This window comes from Onychostoma macrolepis, chromosome 02 (assembly GCF_012432095.1).
Source record: "Onychostoma macrolepis isolate SWU-2019 chromosome 02, ASM1243209v1, whole genome shotgun sequence".
NCBI classification, from domain to species: Eukaryota; Metazoa; Chordata; class Actinopteri; order Cypriniformes; family Cyprinidae; genus Onychostoma; species Onychostoma macrolepis.
In genome coordinates, this window is record NC_081156.1 from 15,317,489 (window position 1) to 15,336,527 (window position 19,039).

General features: G+C 38.6%; 1 protein-coding gene across 1 annotated transcript in view; it reads right to left on the minus strand.

The window, feature by feature from the left end:
* hs2st1a (heparan sulfate 2-O-sulfotransferase 1a) overlaps window positions 1-19,039 on the minus strand; it is a 33,667-nt gene that overhangs the window by 7,895 nt on the left and 6,733 nt on the right. Inside the window, exon 2 of the mRNA XM_058749022.1 lies at window positions 8,675-8,907. Within this exon, the coding sequence (XP_058605005.1) occupies window positions 8,675-8,907 (233 nt within the window). The remainder of the gene's footprint in view (window positions 1-8,674; window positions 8,908-19,039) is intronic.

Consider the following 19,039-nt stretch of genomic DNA (forward strand, 5'->3'; position numbering starts at 1 on the left):
AGGTAAGGTCCAACCAGGGGCTGAATGAGTGGCAACACATCGGCGTGATGGTCACACGATGTGTACCACAGCACTCTGCCCATCTCCAGCCCCAACTGGCTGAGGTGCCGGAGCACCAGGTCCCTGTGATCGCACAACTAATCTCATGACTGGGCCATGATGAGCTAGTCGTCGCGATAGTTGAGGATCCTGATGCCCACTTCCCATAATGGGGCAAGGGCACCCTCCATGATCTTCGTAAAGACACGGGGGAACAGGGACAGCCTGTGTCGAGGAAGAATCGAGACATGAAAGTGTCCTTCAGGTCGACCGCTGCAAACCAACCCTGGGATTGGATGCATCTAAAGATGTGTTTCTGTGTCAACATCTTGAACGGAAGCCTGTGAAGGGCCTTATTCAAGACTCGCAGATCCAGGATTGGCCGAAGACCACCGCTTTTCTTGGGCACAATGAAGTAAGGGCTGTAAAACCCCTGCTTCATCTCAGCTAGAGGGACAGGCTTGATTGCATCCTTCGCCAGCAGGACAGCTATCTCCACGCACAGAACAGGGGCGTCTCAGATTGTCACCGAAGTCTTGAGGACTCTGCTGAACCTGGGCTGTCGCCTGGCAAACTGAATCACGTAGCCAAGTCGAACTGTCAGAATGAGCCAGCAGGACGGGTTGGGCAGCAGTGGGGAGTCGTACTGGATGGCCCAGAAGGCAGCGTGTTCATCACTCCCTTTGTCCCTGGAGGGAGTGGCCAGAGACGCGTGGAGAGGCAATGCGTCCCCAAACCGCAATCTCTTGGCCACTGGCAATAAGGGGCATCGTGGGCAAGAGTGAGGAGGCGGTGCGAAAGGGAAAGTGATCTTTTGTTGAAAAAGTGGTTACCGCTGGCCGTTGAGCAGAAACAAAGGATTTTCCACCCGGCCCTGCTCCAGGGGAAGGAGCAGTGCTGCCCCCACCACCTCCTGAAAAAGAGCAGCTTCCCACATCTCTGGGTTGCTCGTGTCAGGGCCACTTCGTCGTCTTCCTGTAGGATTTAGTGGACTGCTGGGACACGTCACCTTCCTACGTGGAGCTTGATGTACTGGCCTTAACGGTGTCTCAGTGCAGGGCAGAGCAGCAGTGGAGGAAGCGGGAGGATGCCCACAGTGACGAGCAGGCAGATGTGACCCCCGACGGAACGGTTGCAATAGGAGGATCACGTCGGGGAAGGATGTGCTGTCTCAGTCTGTTTCTGTACTGCCGAGAACTGCTGGGCGAAGTCCTCGACAGGCCAGCCTGGGAGATGGGAGGGTCAAGAAAGCACACTTTGTCAACATCTCTCATCTCGACCAGGTTGAGCCAGAGTTGTTATTCCCAAGGTACCGCACCATGACTTTAGTCGCCCGTAAGGCAAAGTCTGTCGCCGTGCGCAGCTCCTGCATCAACCTCGGGTCGGTACTACCCTTGTGCATTTGTTTTAGTGCCTTGGCTTGGTGGACCTGCAGGATAGCCATGGCATGCAGGGCAGAGGCGGCTTGGCCAGCAGCACTGTCAACCTTGGCAGCAAGAGCTGCAGACAGCCTACAGGCTCTGGATGGGAGACAGGGCACAGGCGCGCCGCAACCGCTCTCTCCACCTGGGGAATGTCCACATACCCCCTCTCGCCCCACCATCGAGGGTAGTGAGGATGGAGGAAGGAAACGAGCGACTTCTGGCTGTGAAAGGGGCCATCCACAACTTCAACATTTCCTCATGCACCTCTGGGAAGAAAGGAACCGGGGCAGAATGCGATTGTAAGCCGCGCTCTGTGTTGAGAACCAATCGTCCAGCTGCGAGCACTCAGGGCTGGGTGGTGTATTCACCTCCAGCTCGATGCTCACGGGTGCCCGGGCAAGCATGGCTGTCAGCTCTGGGTCCAATTCAGCCGTGGTTACAACACCCGAGTGTTTGTCAAATTCAGATTCCAAAAATTAAGTACATGTAATTAGAGTAAGTTACATTTTATAATACTCGTAATCAGACTAGTTACTTTTTTATTGATTACATATTATTCACACAATAGCAATAAGTTATTCATCATTTATTGATTCTCTCTAATTCCTTTTTTATCTTTTACGTTTTCCTTTCTAAAATAGTCTACCGGTTATTTATACTCAGAAAGTCCATTTTTATGGACATTCACACAGAGATCAGTCATTAGTCAGGTGGCGCATTTGACCTCTGGATTCACAAAATCATTTCAGGTTTAACAAGTGTTTCAACATTGCATCAACTAATGATGACCACATTCATTTTTATTTGAATTATCACTCAGTAGGTCATTTAACCATGTATTATTATGTATTATTGAAAGGCTTTTGTCTTTCAAACTGATTAAAGGTACATAAATGCCATGAGACAAGGTAGGATTAAAATGCACAAATTCTCATTATTTCTTATTTGCAGACATCCTCAAACTTTTTGTCATCTTTCATCTAATATATTTACTTTAAAGAGGTGGTCAATCAGTAATTCTGTAAAAGACGATATCTCCCTTTGCATTGAACTTTGAGCATAATAACTTTGCAGATGTTGTTTATGCTCAAACAGCAACATTACACACTAACTAAAGTTAAACAAGTGGAATCATAATCAATGACCCCTTAAAGTACCCCTGAGATTTTTAAAATAAATATTTTAATAATTAAGTATCACATTTGCATGTTCACAGTTCTCAGACATTGGTTAATGGCCATATGGCCCGCAGGTAAACATAAAATATTTATTCTTTTTTAGTAAGTGAATTATTTTGATTGTTATTTTAAATTTATATGATTTAATTACATTTTTGCCTTTCATTAAATTCAAAAACCTCCCTGAAATTAATTTAAGAACCCCAGTTTGGGAAACCTTGATGTAATATAAATGTTTAATGCACTTCATGTTGTTAATTACAATGAAAGGAATATATTTTCTCACTCTTCGTATTTTCACATCATTATGGTGCAAGATTATCCTGTTTAAATCAATGTGATAAACGAGTTAGGACAAAAGTAATCTGATTATATTACCTAAAATGTGTAATGTAATGGATTACGTTACTTGCTACAATTTTTGTGATGTAATTTGGAATCAGTAATGGATTACAATTTGCAAGTAATCTACCCAGCTCTGCCGCCAACCAGAACAGCTCTCCGACACAGCAGATGAATGGCTTTGTGGAGTATATCAGCTTTCATTCAACCACACGGCTCCGAAACAAAAATCTGAATGAGTGGATGCACGCTGTCGCCTTATATACCCGTATGGATGAGGAGTGGGTCAGCATAAAAATTCCACTAGTCAATTCTCATTGGCATTTTCTCTTAAACTCAGAGATGATTGGGTCTCCTAAGTAAACACCTAATGTTGTCACGACATAACTCGTAGTGACCGACAGATAGGGAAAGAGGGTTAAGTATGTAACCGAGACGTTTCAGTTTCATATGGTAATAAGCATGGTACCTTTGCACTATAATGCCTTTAAAAAAAGAAAAATGTGTTTGAAAATACAAGAATGCACTCCAAAAATAATTTTGGATTGAGTTTGCCTTTAATTTGAACAGAAACTATACAGTAAAATGACATGAAAAATAATACAGTGATAGTCAGGGTCACGATTATATATCAATTGAAAGAATGAGCTAACCTATAAAGGAACACTTTTTATGAGTGTTGGAATATGGGACACAGTTCAAGTGCTAGGACGCATTTTGTTGTTTGGGGTGATTTTGCTTTTAGTTTTCTCCAAAACTATACAGTATATATATATATATATATATACACACAGTGGTGTGAAAAAGTGTTGACACTGACTGACAGCCGTCTAGAACACGCAGGTGAAATATCAACCGAAAAAGTATCTTGTCCAGTCAGATGCGAGGATCAGAACTAACTGTATGCATGTAGGCTAACAATATACTAATGATCTTATTGTCAGGTTTAAGTTTTGTTATGTGGACCGTTATTTTGTCATTCTCTTCTGTTTACTTCACTTCCTGTTTCAACGCGATTTAGTTTCGGTTTTATTGGTTTCTGAATATGACCTCCTTACATCGTAACACATATACACACACACACACACACACACACACACACATATATATATATACAGTGAGGAAAATAAGTATTTGAACACCCTGCTATTTTGCAAGTTCTCCCACTTAGAAATCATGGAGGGGTCTGAAATTGTCATCGTAGGTGCATGTCCACTGTGAGAGACATAATCTAAAAAAAAAAAATCCAGAAATCACAATGTATGATTTTTTAACTATTTATTTGTATGATACAGCTGCAAATAAGTATTTGAACACCTGTCTATCAGCTAGAATTCTGACCCTCAAAGACCTGTTAGTCTGCCTTTAAAATGTCCACCTCCACTCCATTTATTATCCTAAATTAGATGCACCTTTTTGAGGTCGGTAGCTGCATAAAGACACCTGTCCACCCCATACAATCAGTAAGAATCCAACTACTAACATGGCCAAGACCAAAGAGCTGTCCAAAGACACTAGAGACAAAATTGTACACCTCCACAAGGCTGGAAAGGGCTACGGGAAATTGCCAAGCAGCTTGGTGAAAAAGGTCCACTGTTGGAGCAATCATTAGAAAATGGAAGAAGCTAAACATGACTGTCAATCTCCCTCGGACTGGGGTCCATGCAAGATCTCACCTCGTGGGGTCTCAATGATCCTAAGAAAGGTGAGAAATCAGCCCAGAACTACACGGGAGGAGCTGGTCAATGACCTGAAAAGAGCTGGGACCACCGTTTCCAAGGTTACTGTTGGTAATACACTAAGGCGTCATGGTTTGAAATCATGCATGGCACGGAAGGTTCCCCTGCTTAAACCAGCACATGTCCAGGCCCGACTTAAGTTTGCCAATGACCATTTGGATGATCCAGAGGAGTCATGGGAGAAAGTCATGTGGTCAGATGAGACCAAAATAGAACTTTTGGTCATAATTCCACTAAACGTGTTTGGAGGAAGAAGAATGATGAGTACCATCCCAAGAACACCATCCCTACTGTGAAGCATGGGGTGGTAGCATCATGCTTTGGGGTGTTTTTCTGCACATGGGACAGGGCGACTGCACTGTATTAAGGAGAGGATGACCGGGGCCATGTATTGCGAGATTTTGGGGAACAACCTCCTTCCCTCAGTTAGAGCATTGAAGATGGGTCGAGGCTGGGTCTTCCAACATGACAATGACCAAGCACACAGCCAGGATAACCAAGGAGTGGCTCTGTAAGAAGCATATCAAGGTTCTGGCGTGGCCTAGCCAGTCTCCAGACCTAAACCCAATAGAGAATCTTTGAGGGAGCTCAAACTCCGTGTTTCTCAGCGACAGGCCAGAAACCTGACTGATCTAGAGAAGATCTGTGTGGAGGAGGGCCAAAATCCTCCTGCAGTGTGTGCAAACCTGGTGAAAAACTACAGGAAACGTTTGACCTCTGTAATTGCAAACAAAGGCTACTGTACCAAATATCAACATTGATTTTCTCAGGTGTTCAAATACTTATTTGCAGCTGTATCATACAAATAAATAGTTAAAAATCATACGCTATGATTTCTGGATTTTTTTTTAGATTATGTCTCTCACAGTGGACATGCACCTACGATGACAAATTCAGACCCCTCCATGATTTCTAAGTGGGAGAACTTGCAAAATAGCAGGGTGTTCAAATACTTATTTTCCTCAATGTACATATATGCATGCGGTAATACCGCATACCGCGCTATTGAGCCACTCAAAATTATCGCAAGGGAAATTCCTTAATCGCGACAGCCCTAATGATACAGTTCAACATGGGATACCAAAGCAAGATCTTATGAGACGAAGAGCTGGTGCGGTTTCTTCGGGGCACACAGCAGCTTCATCGGGTCCCGGTCAGTCTGGCGGTTGGCGGGAGACATGATGCTCACGGATCCATCAGAGATGCTGCTCTACGAAAATGTCAACTGTGCACCATAAGTCTTGTTTTTAACATTTGCTAACTACCAAATCAGTAAACATATTTATTTAAATAATGAGACACAACCAGAGGTATATAAGTTGTTGTAAAGCACCGCAGCTAGCTTGTAAGCATTAGCAATATCGTTATATTTAAAAACCGTGTAAAAACGTTACCATATGAGAAGGCATAGCTGGTACATTAACCTCAATTTGCTAATATTATAACCATCAAGTCTAGTGACAGCTTAGTGACATTGTTTGCACAGCTAATTGGTAATTTTTTGTCATGTGGTGTGTTTAAAAGGCTTTGGAAGACGGGAGTGTGAAGATCTGAAGCAGTGGAGGCCAGCTGTTATGAACCACCTCTACTGGACTGCAGGAGATGCAGATGTGATGGAGGCCGAGTGGAAAAGCATGGTCAGCAGTGAATGTGATCTAAACTTTTGCTTGCTTCTCCCAGCATATGCCGTCTGAGAGAGGAATACTGCAGGTCACCACAGGCTCTATGAGAAGGCAGCACCATCTGTCTTCCACTACACCTGCTCCTCTTTCCAGATCCCTCCAGAGGATCAACAAGATCAGGCTGCTGGCTTGCATCTAGCATAGCATTCACGATTTAACACACGTTAACAACACAGTGTGATACCCAGACTGAAAGATTGGTAAATGTTTTTAAATGGGTCAGATATGTATGTATGTAAATTAACAGTTGCAATGTTGTGTTTTGAGTTAGGTATTAACAGTGCTATGAAATAATATTTGTTACGATTTAGTGCTGTATAAATAAAACTGAATTGAATTAACCATAAATGCAGATCTGCTTGATATATATCTAATGTAAACTTCATAAACAAGTTTTTTTTATATATACATTTTATTAATTTGTGATTGTGATTATTTTTTATTGTCACGAAAATGGGGCCATTCAAAACCTTTATAAAGTCCACCTTCCTCTGTAAACTATCTTCTAATGTCTGACACAACACATGCAGGTAAGGGACACCATCAGAATACCATAGGCCCAGCGGACAACTTGTCTGTATGCTGTCAATAATGATTGTCAATATTGATACCAATGGCATCAAAAAGTGTGACTTACAGGTAGTTGTGACCTACCTAAATATAGGCAATTATTCAGATGGTTTTAATATTCAAATCTTTAATTTACTATGTATTTATACATACAAGTATTTAGCTCAGAGTAATAAATGATCTCTGCCCTAAACACACTCATGTCTGCTGCCCTGGAGAGGTCTGCTCCTATCTGAAGTGCATATAGGCTATCTGTAGCAGATACGGGTTCAGAGAGCAAGCCTCAAAGCCTGGGTGCAGAGTCAGACACTGCACATCAAGTGTGGGGGTCACATTCTCCACTAAGAAGACCCGGTATGTATCTAACTCCCTGCAGCACTGACTTTCCTCAGCTATGACCATGGCCTCGCATTTACCACACAAACACTAAAACGTGTTTTTTTTTCTCTCTCTCTCTCTCTCTCTCTTGCGGTGATGAGACACCGCTATATCACGTAACGTTAGTGTCGGATATTAACAAGCGTGACACACCTGATCAACGCTTATTAGCTTCTGTTACTGGTAAGTATCAATACTCATAGATGACCAATACTAGCTTTACTATTGCCTGATTAGATATTGTTAGCTAACGTGTGTATATTGTTACGTCCTGTGACGTAATTTGTACTGTTCTGGGGTCAGTTAAGAGTTTTTGTATGTTTTCTGTTTTCTTTTCTCTCCTGTGCTGCTGCTCTAATAGGAGTTGATTACTGGCACCTGATACTCGTTTGCTGATGACCAACTAACTCCTCATTCATTGGCTCCTCCAGAGAGGAAACCAGCTAAAAAAGCCATCAAGAAAGCACAGCTGACGAGAGAGAGAGAGGAAAGGAGGAGGCTTGAGCTCTCTCTCTCTCTCTCCATGGACCTTCTATGCAGCCCCAGACAAGTGTTGCTAGTTGTTTGTTAATTGATACTTAATGTCAATCTGTGCTAGAGTTCCAGTTAGCATACCGTTGCTGTGCTCCCGCCTAGATTGTTAAACGTAACAATATCTGTAAGCTAACACTGGTCTCTCACCAAGACACCTACCCTGTTCTCCTCGCACCACAAGTCAACTTGTCTCCTCTGACCGTTGTTCTGTCCAATCCTGACCTGTCCCTGCTCTCTTGGCTGCATAGCAGGCTCATAATTTTATCTATGGTCCGTCATACGAGTGTAAATAAGCATTTAAAATTTCCTCAGCGTTCGAACTGTCATTGCGATCCATTGTTTTTCCTATGGTTTAAATGGACCGCTCTCCCTCTCGTTACGTCACTGGCGGTTTTCAGATGCGGAAGTAAAATTCTCTCACAAAAATGACTCCATAAGCCTTAATAGCGTATTTTAAAGAAAATCTAGTTCCTACATTTTTTTTATTTTATATACATCGACCCACTGGAGTCTCTAACCTGGAATATGCCCTTTATTTGCCCTGAAAAAGAGTCCACCTTTTTAGCATTTGATGACACAAACTTGCCCATTTTAAGTCCTCAAGATAATATAAAGCTACCACACTATAACATCTGCTGTAGTGCACCATTAAGGAAATGCTTTGTGCCTTTTAGAGGCTGTTTGGTGTATTTCAGTAAATGGAAACATTTGGATCCTTCCAAGCATTATAATGTGTTGTTTGGATGGCTGTAAGTGGGAAGCACTAACAGTGAACACGCACAACTGACCTGATCCTGAAGAGACATGACTGGATTGTTTTTGGTGGTATTGATGTGCAGCACATGGTAGTGGTTCTTGTTGCACAGGTCGTAGGCGATGTTGGTGAAGGAGGTACTTGCTGTTTTGGGCACTCGGTTGTAGATGACCACCAAATCGTCCTCCGCTACCAGGGCCTCCTTTGCCCCCTCTTGAATGTGCCGTTGCTCAATCTCTCGTACCTCATGTATGGCAATGGCTCGTTCTGCAATTGAGGAGAAGATAAGGAGACATTTATGAAAACTTAATTCAAAATTTAATAATTGCAAAAAACCCTGCCATATACCGGTTTCTTAAAGGAATAATAAAAGTACTGTATGTTGAGGGAACAAAATTGCAAAGAATACAGGATGAATAATTATCTCTTTAAAGGAAAAGCAATGTCTTTTATTAGATTTCAGCACTTTACACTCAATTTACAGAATTTTGAGCTTGTTGCCTTAGTGACCTGGTGCTAAAAGGCTTTAAGATTTTTTTTAAATAATAATTTAAAAAACCCTCACAAGTGGGAAATTACTCAACAATAACAATAATGTTCTAATTTAATTCATATATTTAAAATTATATATTTTTGACAAAAGTAAAAAAAAAACAACCCACGCGTAGCGGCACAAATAGCCTTCTTCAGGGTGTGCTTCCCAGACAAACAATTTCCCCTTTTATATATATACAAATTAGAAACACCTGAGTGACGTGGTAAATTACCACATGGAGTATGCCAAAACAATCCACTAGGTGGCTGGCTGTGAATATTCACATACACATGTACATGTCCATACACACATACATACATATACACACATTATGTATATATATATATATATATATATATATATATATATATATATATATATATATATATATATATATATATACACACACATATACACACACATACAGTCCACTAAATGGCATACATCATCAATATCTACAAACAAGGAAGGTCCACTAAGTGGCTATCTTACAAATGAAGCCCAAACAAATATATACATACATATACATGCATACACATATACACATACATATACACATATAGAGAGAGAGGAAGAGAGCGAATGATTACAAGAAAGGACTGAAATCTATTTCCTCATTCAACCCAGGGTACACTGTGGCCTGTAAACTATATATATAAAATGTTTCTCTCTGTAAAAGTAATTTTAATCGATCACCACCTCGAATGTTCTTTTTGATCATTTCTAAACCCTCAACCATTAGGCCTTCTGGATTACAATTGTGCACATTTTGGAAATGTTTAGCAATAGGATAATCCAAATTGGCTTTCCTAATGGCATTTTTGTGCTCCGATACTCTGTCTTTGAGACGTCTCTTGGTCCGACCTACATAAAAACATCCACATTTGCATGATAATCTGTATACCACAAAAGTAGTGTTACAATTAATGAATGCTTTAATGAATTTTAGAGTTTAGAGAAATGTCTACTCAAGTATCCTACATACCAGCTAATTATTTTATGCAAACTGTTGACACTTTTGAAATTGCAATTTAGTGAATTCCTCTTCCTGTCATTTGAATTCAAATTCCAATTCAACATCCTGTGAGCCTATTCATTACAATTTCTCATGAATGTTTGAAAGAGAGCCAATTCTTGAAATTCTGAATTTTGACCAAACATGCTATTTTTAAATTACATGTTAATGAAAGGTTAATTTACAGTAATGCAAAATACAGACAATGAATGAACAAAATTTACTCTGCAGTTGAAACATGGTCTGGTAATACTCGTGAGATGGAAATTTGACAGTGTACACGATGTGGTGACAGTAGTGTGTGAATGTGAGCAGGCGCTCGGACAGCTGCTACTGTGAGGTGATGATGTCAAGCCAACCACAGCACATTCCCACTCAACTCCGACTGCTCTCGGTTCAAAGAGCCCAGTCTCCAACCATCACATGTGGACAACTGCTATCACTCATGAAATCTGTTGCTACGCCACATTATGGTGTCCCACGGCAACAGAGAATAACTTGTTACTGTTGCAAAAAGCATTTTGATATTTTAAAGGAATAGTTGTACATTTTCTAAAAATTTTCCTTACTCTCAGGCATCCAAAATTTAGATAAGTTTGTTTCATCATTGGAACAGATTTGGAGATGTATTACATTGCATGACGTTAATTAATGGAGTCGTGTGGATTACTTGTTGAATATTGAGATATTTTGTCAGCGGTTTGGACTCTCATTCTGACGGCACCCATTCACTGCAGAGGATCCACTGGTGAGCAAATGATGTAATGCTACATTTCTCCAAATCTGTTCAGATGAAAAAACAAACTCATCTACATCTCTGATGACCTGAGGGTAAGGACATTTTCAGCAAATTTTCATTTTTGGGTGAGCTATTCCTTTAAAATTGTGAAGAGAATACATCGAAGAGAAAATCTACTCTTTGATATTAGTAATCCACCACTAAAAATTGTATGTGATTTACAGGTGCTGGTCATATAATTAGAATATCATCAAAAAGTTGATTTATTTAACTAATTCCATTCAAAAAGTGAAACTTGTATATTATATTCATTCATTACACACAGACTGATATATTTCAAATGTTTATTTCTTTTAATTTTGATGATTATAACTGACAACTAAGGAAAATCCCAAATTCAGTATCTCAGAAAATTAGAATATTGTGAAAAGGTTCAATATTGAAGACACCTGGTGCCACACTCTAATCAGCTAATTAACTCAAAACACCTGCAAAGGCCTTTAAATGGTCTCTCAGTCTAGTTCTGTAGGCTACACAATCATGGGGAAGACTGCTGACTTGACAGTTGTCCAAAAGATGACCATTGACACGTTGCACAAGGAGGGCAAGACACAAAAGGTCATTGCAAAAGAAGCTGGCTGTTCACAGAGCTCTGTGTCCAAGCACATTAATAGAGAGGCAAAGGGAAGGAAAAGATGTGGTAGAAAAAAAGTGTACAAGCAATAGGGATAACCGCACCCTGGAGAGGATTGTGAAACAAAACCCATTCAAAAATGTGGGGGAGATTCACAAAGAGTGGACTGCAGCTGGAGTCAGTGCTTCAAGAACCACTACGCCCAGACGTATGCAAGACATGGGTTTCAGCTGTCGCATTCCTTGTGTCAAGCCACTCTTGAACAACAGACCGCGTCAGAAGCGTCTCGCCTGGGCTAAAGACAAAAAGGACTGGACTGCTGCTGAGTGGTCCAAAGTTATGTTCTCTGATGAAAGTAAATTTTGCATTTCCTTTGGAAATCAGGGTCCCAGAGTCTGGAGGAAGAGAGGAGAGGCACACAATCCACGTTGCTTGAGGTCCAGTGTAAAGTTTCCACAGTCAGTGATGGTTTGGGGTGCCATGTCATCTGCTGGTGTTGATCCACTGTGTTTTCTGAGGTCCAAGGTCAACGCAGCCGTATACCAGGAAGTTTTAGAGCACTTCATGCTTCCTGCTGCTGACCAACTTTATGGAGATGCAGATTTCATTTTCCAACAGGACTTGGCACCTGCACACAGTGCCAAAGCAACCAGTATCTGGTTTAAGGAACATGGTATCCCTGTTCTTAATTGGCCAGCAAACTTGCCTGACCTTAACCCCATAGAAAATCAATGGGGTATTGTGAAGAGGAAGATGCGATATGCCAGACCCAACAATGCAGAAGAGCTGAAGGCCACTATCAGAGCAACCTGGGCTCTCATAACACCTGAGCAGTGCCACAGACTGATCGACTCCATGCCACGCCGCATTGCTGCAGTAATTCAGGCAAAAGGAGCCCCAACTAAGTATTGAGTGCTGTACATGCTCATACTTTTCATGTTCATACTTTTCAGTTGGCCAAGATTTCTAAAGATCCTTTCTTTGTATTGGTCTTAAGTAATATTCTAATTTTCTGAGATACTGAATTTGGGATTTTCCTTAGTTGTCAGTTATAATCATCAAAATTAAAAGAAATAAACATTTGAAATATATCAGTCTGTGTGTAATGAATGAATATAATATACAAGTTTCACTTTTTGAATGGAATTAGTGAAATAAATCAGCTTTTTGATGATATTCTAATTATATGACCAGCACCTGTATATGTGATGAGCTGTAATGGGAAATTTTTTACTGAGGTAAAAGTGTCATCTGGGTTTATGGGTAGACGTGCATGTTGCAGACTGTTTCACCATCTCATTATTGCTGCAATACCCAGCCTAATGTAATAATATAATTGCAAGTTAATGAGAAAAACACCCTGACTCATTACCTATTTCCTACTTGATAGGCACACAACTGCTGCATTATGCGGAGTGAAAGCGTTCTTTTAAAAACGGACAGGCAGCAAGAGGGCCCTCTGGCTGACTGTGTGTAACTGATGCTATGGAAGACTGCTGATATTCACTTCTAATGGCCTTTACAACACTGTGTTCTTTGAAAAGAACCTCTTCAGAAGTACAATGACTTATTAAATGTCACAGAATTTTCTTGTACCCAGAAAACATTACTTAAAAGGAATTTCTGCAGTTACTGTAGTGTTTTTCTGAGCAATTCACATCTACACTTTTCCTGAGAACAGCAAAAAGAAACAAAACCAGAAATCTAGTCATATAAGCATTAGAGATGTTCCGATACCCTTTTTCCCTTCCCGATACCGATTCCGATACCTAGGCTCAGGGTAGCTTGACTGACTGATATTAAGAGTCTACACTGTAAAAAAATTCCGTAAAAATACAGTACAATATACAGTAATAATTTGAAGGAATTTTCCGTATTTAGTTTTTACAGGTGTTTTTCTGTATTTTTTTAATTACGCTTTGCATTGTGGGAACAAGAAGCTCAGTCGATTATCGGCGCGAAAACGGTGCTTGAGCAGGCGCCATTATTCACAGAGATAGTCTCTGTAAAAATTTCATTTTAAAGTCGGATTTCGAGTTTGAGGAACCGCTTTTACACTTCCGTGGTAAATTATATTTTGTTAAATGTAACAAACTGTAACGTTAACTTAGTTGCTGTCTTCCTTGTTTGCCAAATGAATGTCGGAGCCGTCGCATTTGACATTTTCAGCACACCATCACATATCACTCGACGTGGAGGTAAGTTATGTGTTACAGTGTGCTCACTTTCAGTTTTATAAATAAGTTTATTAACTTTTAATTGTTGTTGATGCGGTGCATTTGCAAAGCATCCGGCATGTTAACGTTACTGAGGTGATATTAAGCAGCTGTGATAATGTTAAATCTGAAGTGTCGTACAACTGTGTTTAGAGCGCTTTATGCCTTCAACAGAAGCTGGCAGAGGAATAGTCAAGAAAAGAAGATACCATTACGACTTTTTTTTTATTATTCTTTAAAAGAGATTATATGACTAGGTGAAGATCTGACATCGCGGAATTCTTCAAGGATAACACAACTTTTCTGCCAAACGAAGTAACGTTAGGTTTAGACATTTTATTGTCTTGTTTGTTACACACACACACGAAGTTTGTTCGAAGCGCGTCAGGAGCACATCGAGTTCTCTCGCACTTACACGGACAAAAGCACACAAAATTATGTCAAATTGACCATTTTTGGCTAGTGACAGTTTTAAATAAGTTAAAACGTCTTGACTGATGTAAAGTTGGGATGTGTCAGATGTGCGTCGATGTGAGTCATGTTTTAAAGGGACAGCAGTTCATGACATTAATTGTTTCTTCTGTTTTCTTTTCTAATGACAGGTCGTAATTGCTGCTGTATTGTGCATCCCAAGTACCCCCTGCATTCTTATCAAGGGTTTGTATTCTGTTTTATTTATTAACACTACAGTTTTTATTTATGGAAGCATATGGGGAGCAAAATTCAGTTTGAAATGCAAAATGGCAATGCATTTCTGTATTTAAATTGACATTTTCCCATACATATGTGCAATATTTAGTGCAAAATGAAAATTCAATTATATAATTTACGTTTGCCATTTCCTACACTAGTTTTAATACACAAAATAAAATCATATTTTAACGCTTTATAAGTTGCAAAATGAAAATGTATTACACAAATTGATTAGATATGTTTAATATGTCCAAACCAAGACTGTAGTAAAATTATCATTTAATTGCTATTTTCCTAAATGCATTTAGACTTAAGGACACTTGGGATTGCATTTTCATCATAATACCGCATGATAATTGTAGAAAAATGCAGTGAGAATTTCAGGATGCATTCTGAGCCAAGGGTGCAGCAAAAGGGTAGCGAAATGGTGATTTAAATGTCTTTTATTTTTCTTAACTGCATTGACGCTTACATATAAGACATTTCAATTGCATTTTCATTTAATACCTCGCTATGAATTTAAAGTCAATGTGGATTTGAAATGCATTTGAAAATGCAACACGCCCCTGACCTGTCAATCGTTAGGTGGGGCTCAGCAACAGGACGCACAATAGGTCAATATTCACCGTCAATCAAACGCTTTCCACATTGACTTATTCATTGCGGGGTATTAAATGAAAATGTTATTGAAATGTCTTATATGTAAGTGTCAATGCATTTAAGAAAAATAAAAGACATTTAAATCAGAATTTTGCTACCCTTTTGCTGCACCCTTGGCTCAGAATGCATCCTCAAATTCTCACTGCATTTTTCTACAATTATCATGCGGTATTATGATGAAAATGCAATCCCAAGTGTTCTACCCCTAAGTCTAAATGCATTTAGGAAAAACAGCATTTAAATGATAATTTTGCTACAGTTTTTGCTTGGACATGTTAAACACATCTAATCAATTTGGGTAATAATTTTTGTTTTAATTAACTTAATATTGTGAATTAACTTATAAAGTGTTAAAATATGTTTTTTTAATTTGCATATTAAAACTAGTGTAGAAAATGGCAAATGTAAATTATATAACTGAATTTTCATTTTACACTAAAATTTGGACACATGTATGGCAAAATGTAAATAAAAATACAGAACTACACTGCCATTTTATGTATTGCAATGCATTGTCATTTTGCATATTTCAAATTGAATTTTGCTACCCATATGCTTCCATTTTTATTTACCTTTAGGGATGTTCAATACTGACAAAAATTAGTAATTTCGTTTATGAGTCGTTTATTCAGTTGACTTTGTTATTGAAGTTCTTTGTGTAGGAAATATTTCATCAATGTTTGGAGTGGCTTTCTGAATTTACAATGTGGTGTTTATAATTTCTTATTTTTTTATTGTTATTGGTGATTCCAGATTGCTGTCATTCAAGAAGTTCTCATTTCCTCCCCCATTGTGGCTGAGCTACACATTCTCTTCATTTTATTTTAAACATAAAACATCCAGAGGAGATGGCACCTACGTTGGAATTCATACAAATGTAAGGAACATATGTAATGAAACTGTGTATAAAGCATTTTGTTGTGTTGCTGTTTAGTTGAAAATAATCAAAGGGGTTAGTTCACTCAAAAATGAAAATTCTGTCATTAATTACTCACCCTCATGTCGTTCCAAACACATAAGACCTTTGTTCATCTTTGCAACACAAATTACGATATTTTTGATGAAGTCTGAGAGCTTTCTGACTCTCCATAGACAGCAAAGGTCCTTATACGTTTAAGGCACAGAAACGTAGTATAAGTACATTGTTAAAACAGTCCATCTGCCATCAGTGGTTCAATCTGAACTTTATGAAGTGATGAGAATACTTTTTGTACGCAAAGAAAATAAAAATAACTTTATTCAAGTCGTTATTTAACAAAAACAGCGTATCCGTGTGGTGCGGCTGACACAGAACAGCGTACACAGTTTGTGTTTAGCGAATATTCTCCAAAATGGCGCTACTGTGATGCAGATGCGACGAATTGTTGAATAAAGTCGTTATTTTTATTTTCTTTGTGTACAAAAAGTATTTTCATCACTTCATAAAGTTCAGATTGAACCACTGATGGCAGATGCACTATTTTGACGATGCTTTTCATACTTTTCTGGGCCAAAATATCTTAAATTGTGTTCTGAAGACGAACAAAGCTTTTACGGGTTTGGAACGACATGGGGGAAAGTGATTAATGACAGAATTTTCATTTTGGGGGAGTAACCCTTGAAGTATATCATAAAACATTGTTGACAAGATCACATGACGGATACAATTGGAGACCACTGGAAATGCAAGTTTAGCATTTTCTAAACAATGTTTGAACTGGAACTTGATAATTCAATCTCAACCTGTTCTACACGTTACTCTATACTTCACTTTCATTCATTTAATTTCTTGTCATTTCCAGTCTTCCTGTGAAGAAATCCTGAACGAGGGTCGACGGTTCAGATGAAGGGAACCTACGCTTCCAAGACTCATGTATGAACAACTTCGAGAATCCATGTACAATTTGAGCTTTTTTCAAATCTCAACATGGAACTTGGACTGAACATGCAGCAAAAGGAAAAAAAAAAAGAAGTAGTTTCCCCAAGCTGGCACATGGCAAGAGATACTAAAAGCACACAAACACTTGGAGCCCTGCTCTTAATTTAGATTGTATAGTTCTCTTAGTTTCACATTGAAATGTCAGGCATGAGTGCATGAATCTTTGTTCTTTATTTTCAAATGATGCACAAGAAAGTTTTTTTTTTTTTTTTGCAGTACCATGTCAATTGTAGATGACAGAATTCACATTTTTGATGTGAACTGTCCTTTTAAATAACATTTCACTTGACTATTGACTAGAAGTCTGTAGCAATTGTTATTAATGACAGCCCTGTCTTTGTATTAATTTTTTCCCATGTATCTGAAAATGTTTTGAATCTTGACTGTTTCACAGTGAAGTTTATCTTTGTGACCACTATTTGGTGCAACACCAATATTGTACAAGTAGCTGCTCATGTTTTCTTTTTTTCTGCCTGGTGCCGTTTAAAACTAAAACACATTGTTAAATTAATTGATGTAATAATATTTTTGTCTTCACCTGTTAAAGGCAAATAAAAGCTACTGAACGCACTTTTAAGAATGTTTACATGAGGTAAAAATAAACCATGTTCAATTTGTATATATTGTACTGGATTTATTTGCTACTAAAGACTGGCCTATGCTATAATTTTTTAGAAATTTCTGCAAAACGGATTGTCCGTTTATGGTACAGAAGAAAATGTAAATCTACAGAATTTTCCTTTTTAATGTTGAAGGAAATGTCCTGGTAATTTTCTGCCAGTACATTATCCGTTTTTTTACGGTTTTTGTTTTTACAGTGTACTTTTAGATATTTAAAAGGATGCGCCATTTTCCAAACATTATATATTATTTTTATGTTTAAAGACAGTTTTCTAAGTTTCACACACTGGAGCAGAGCAGCAGTCCACATGTCACTCAAGTGGCCACGCCCTTAATTATGCAGAACTTTAAGGCTTAATATAATTTAAACGGATGAGTTATAAAAAAATTCACCCCCCTCACAGTTGTCATGAAAGGCAAAATTAGCTATATAGACCAAAATCATTTTTTGCACCAGGCTGTAAACATGTTTTTTTTCTGCTGTAAAGTTAGGGTTAGGATCAATGACATTATTCAAAAACACATGAAAAGAAAGAAATAAAAGAAAAAAAGAAAAACACATGAACACATCTCTACTAAGACAAGCATGTTTTAACTTTTACATATAGTTATTTAGTTAGTTGTTTATTTTTATTGCCATCAGCATAAGGCTATCTTCATGGAAAAAACAGAGCTGGAATAAAACAATTTACAAGCACAAAATAAAACCAAATAAACAAAATTATACAAGATTTTTTTAAATTAACATATGATAAAAAATATTTTCAGGTAAAATCTTACTAAACAATTCTATGAGTGAGCTAGAAGTGTGTTCTACTTGCATTAAAACTGGGACAGTCCAATAAAATGTGTTTAATGGAAAGGGGGCTTTACAGAACATGCATAAGCAAAAAGACCTATACATAAAATGAAAAAATGTGGTATATGTAAACTTTTGTAAATAAATAAATAAACAATTCAAACTAATATAAAAATATTACATTTTTAAGAACTTAACATGCATTTTAAACTACATTTTTATATTTTTTAAATAATGGAGACTTTTTTTTTTTTTGTCTTTGACCCAATTATATATTTTTAGATCATAAACACATAAAACATGCAACATAATAATGCATGTGAAATAGGGCTGAAACGATTAGTCGACATTATCAACAACAAAAAATTGTCGACAAATATTTTTGTTGTCGATCTCACATGACCTAATGTAAGAGCCTGCAATACTGCGGTTTGACCAGTGTGGCGCTGTAGCGCAAGACTGTAATTCATCCCTCCTGGATGCAATTCAAGAGAAGAAGACGCACCCGAACCTAACCGCGTTTGATGAATATGTAAATATATATTGCGCGCTTTCCTCTCAGTAACAAA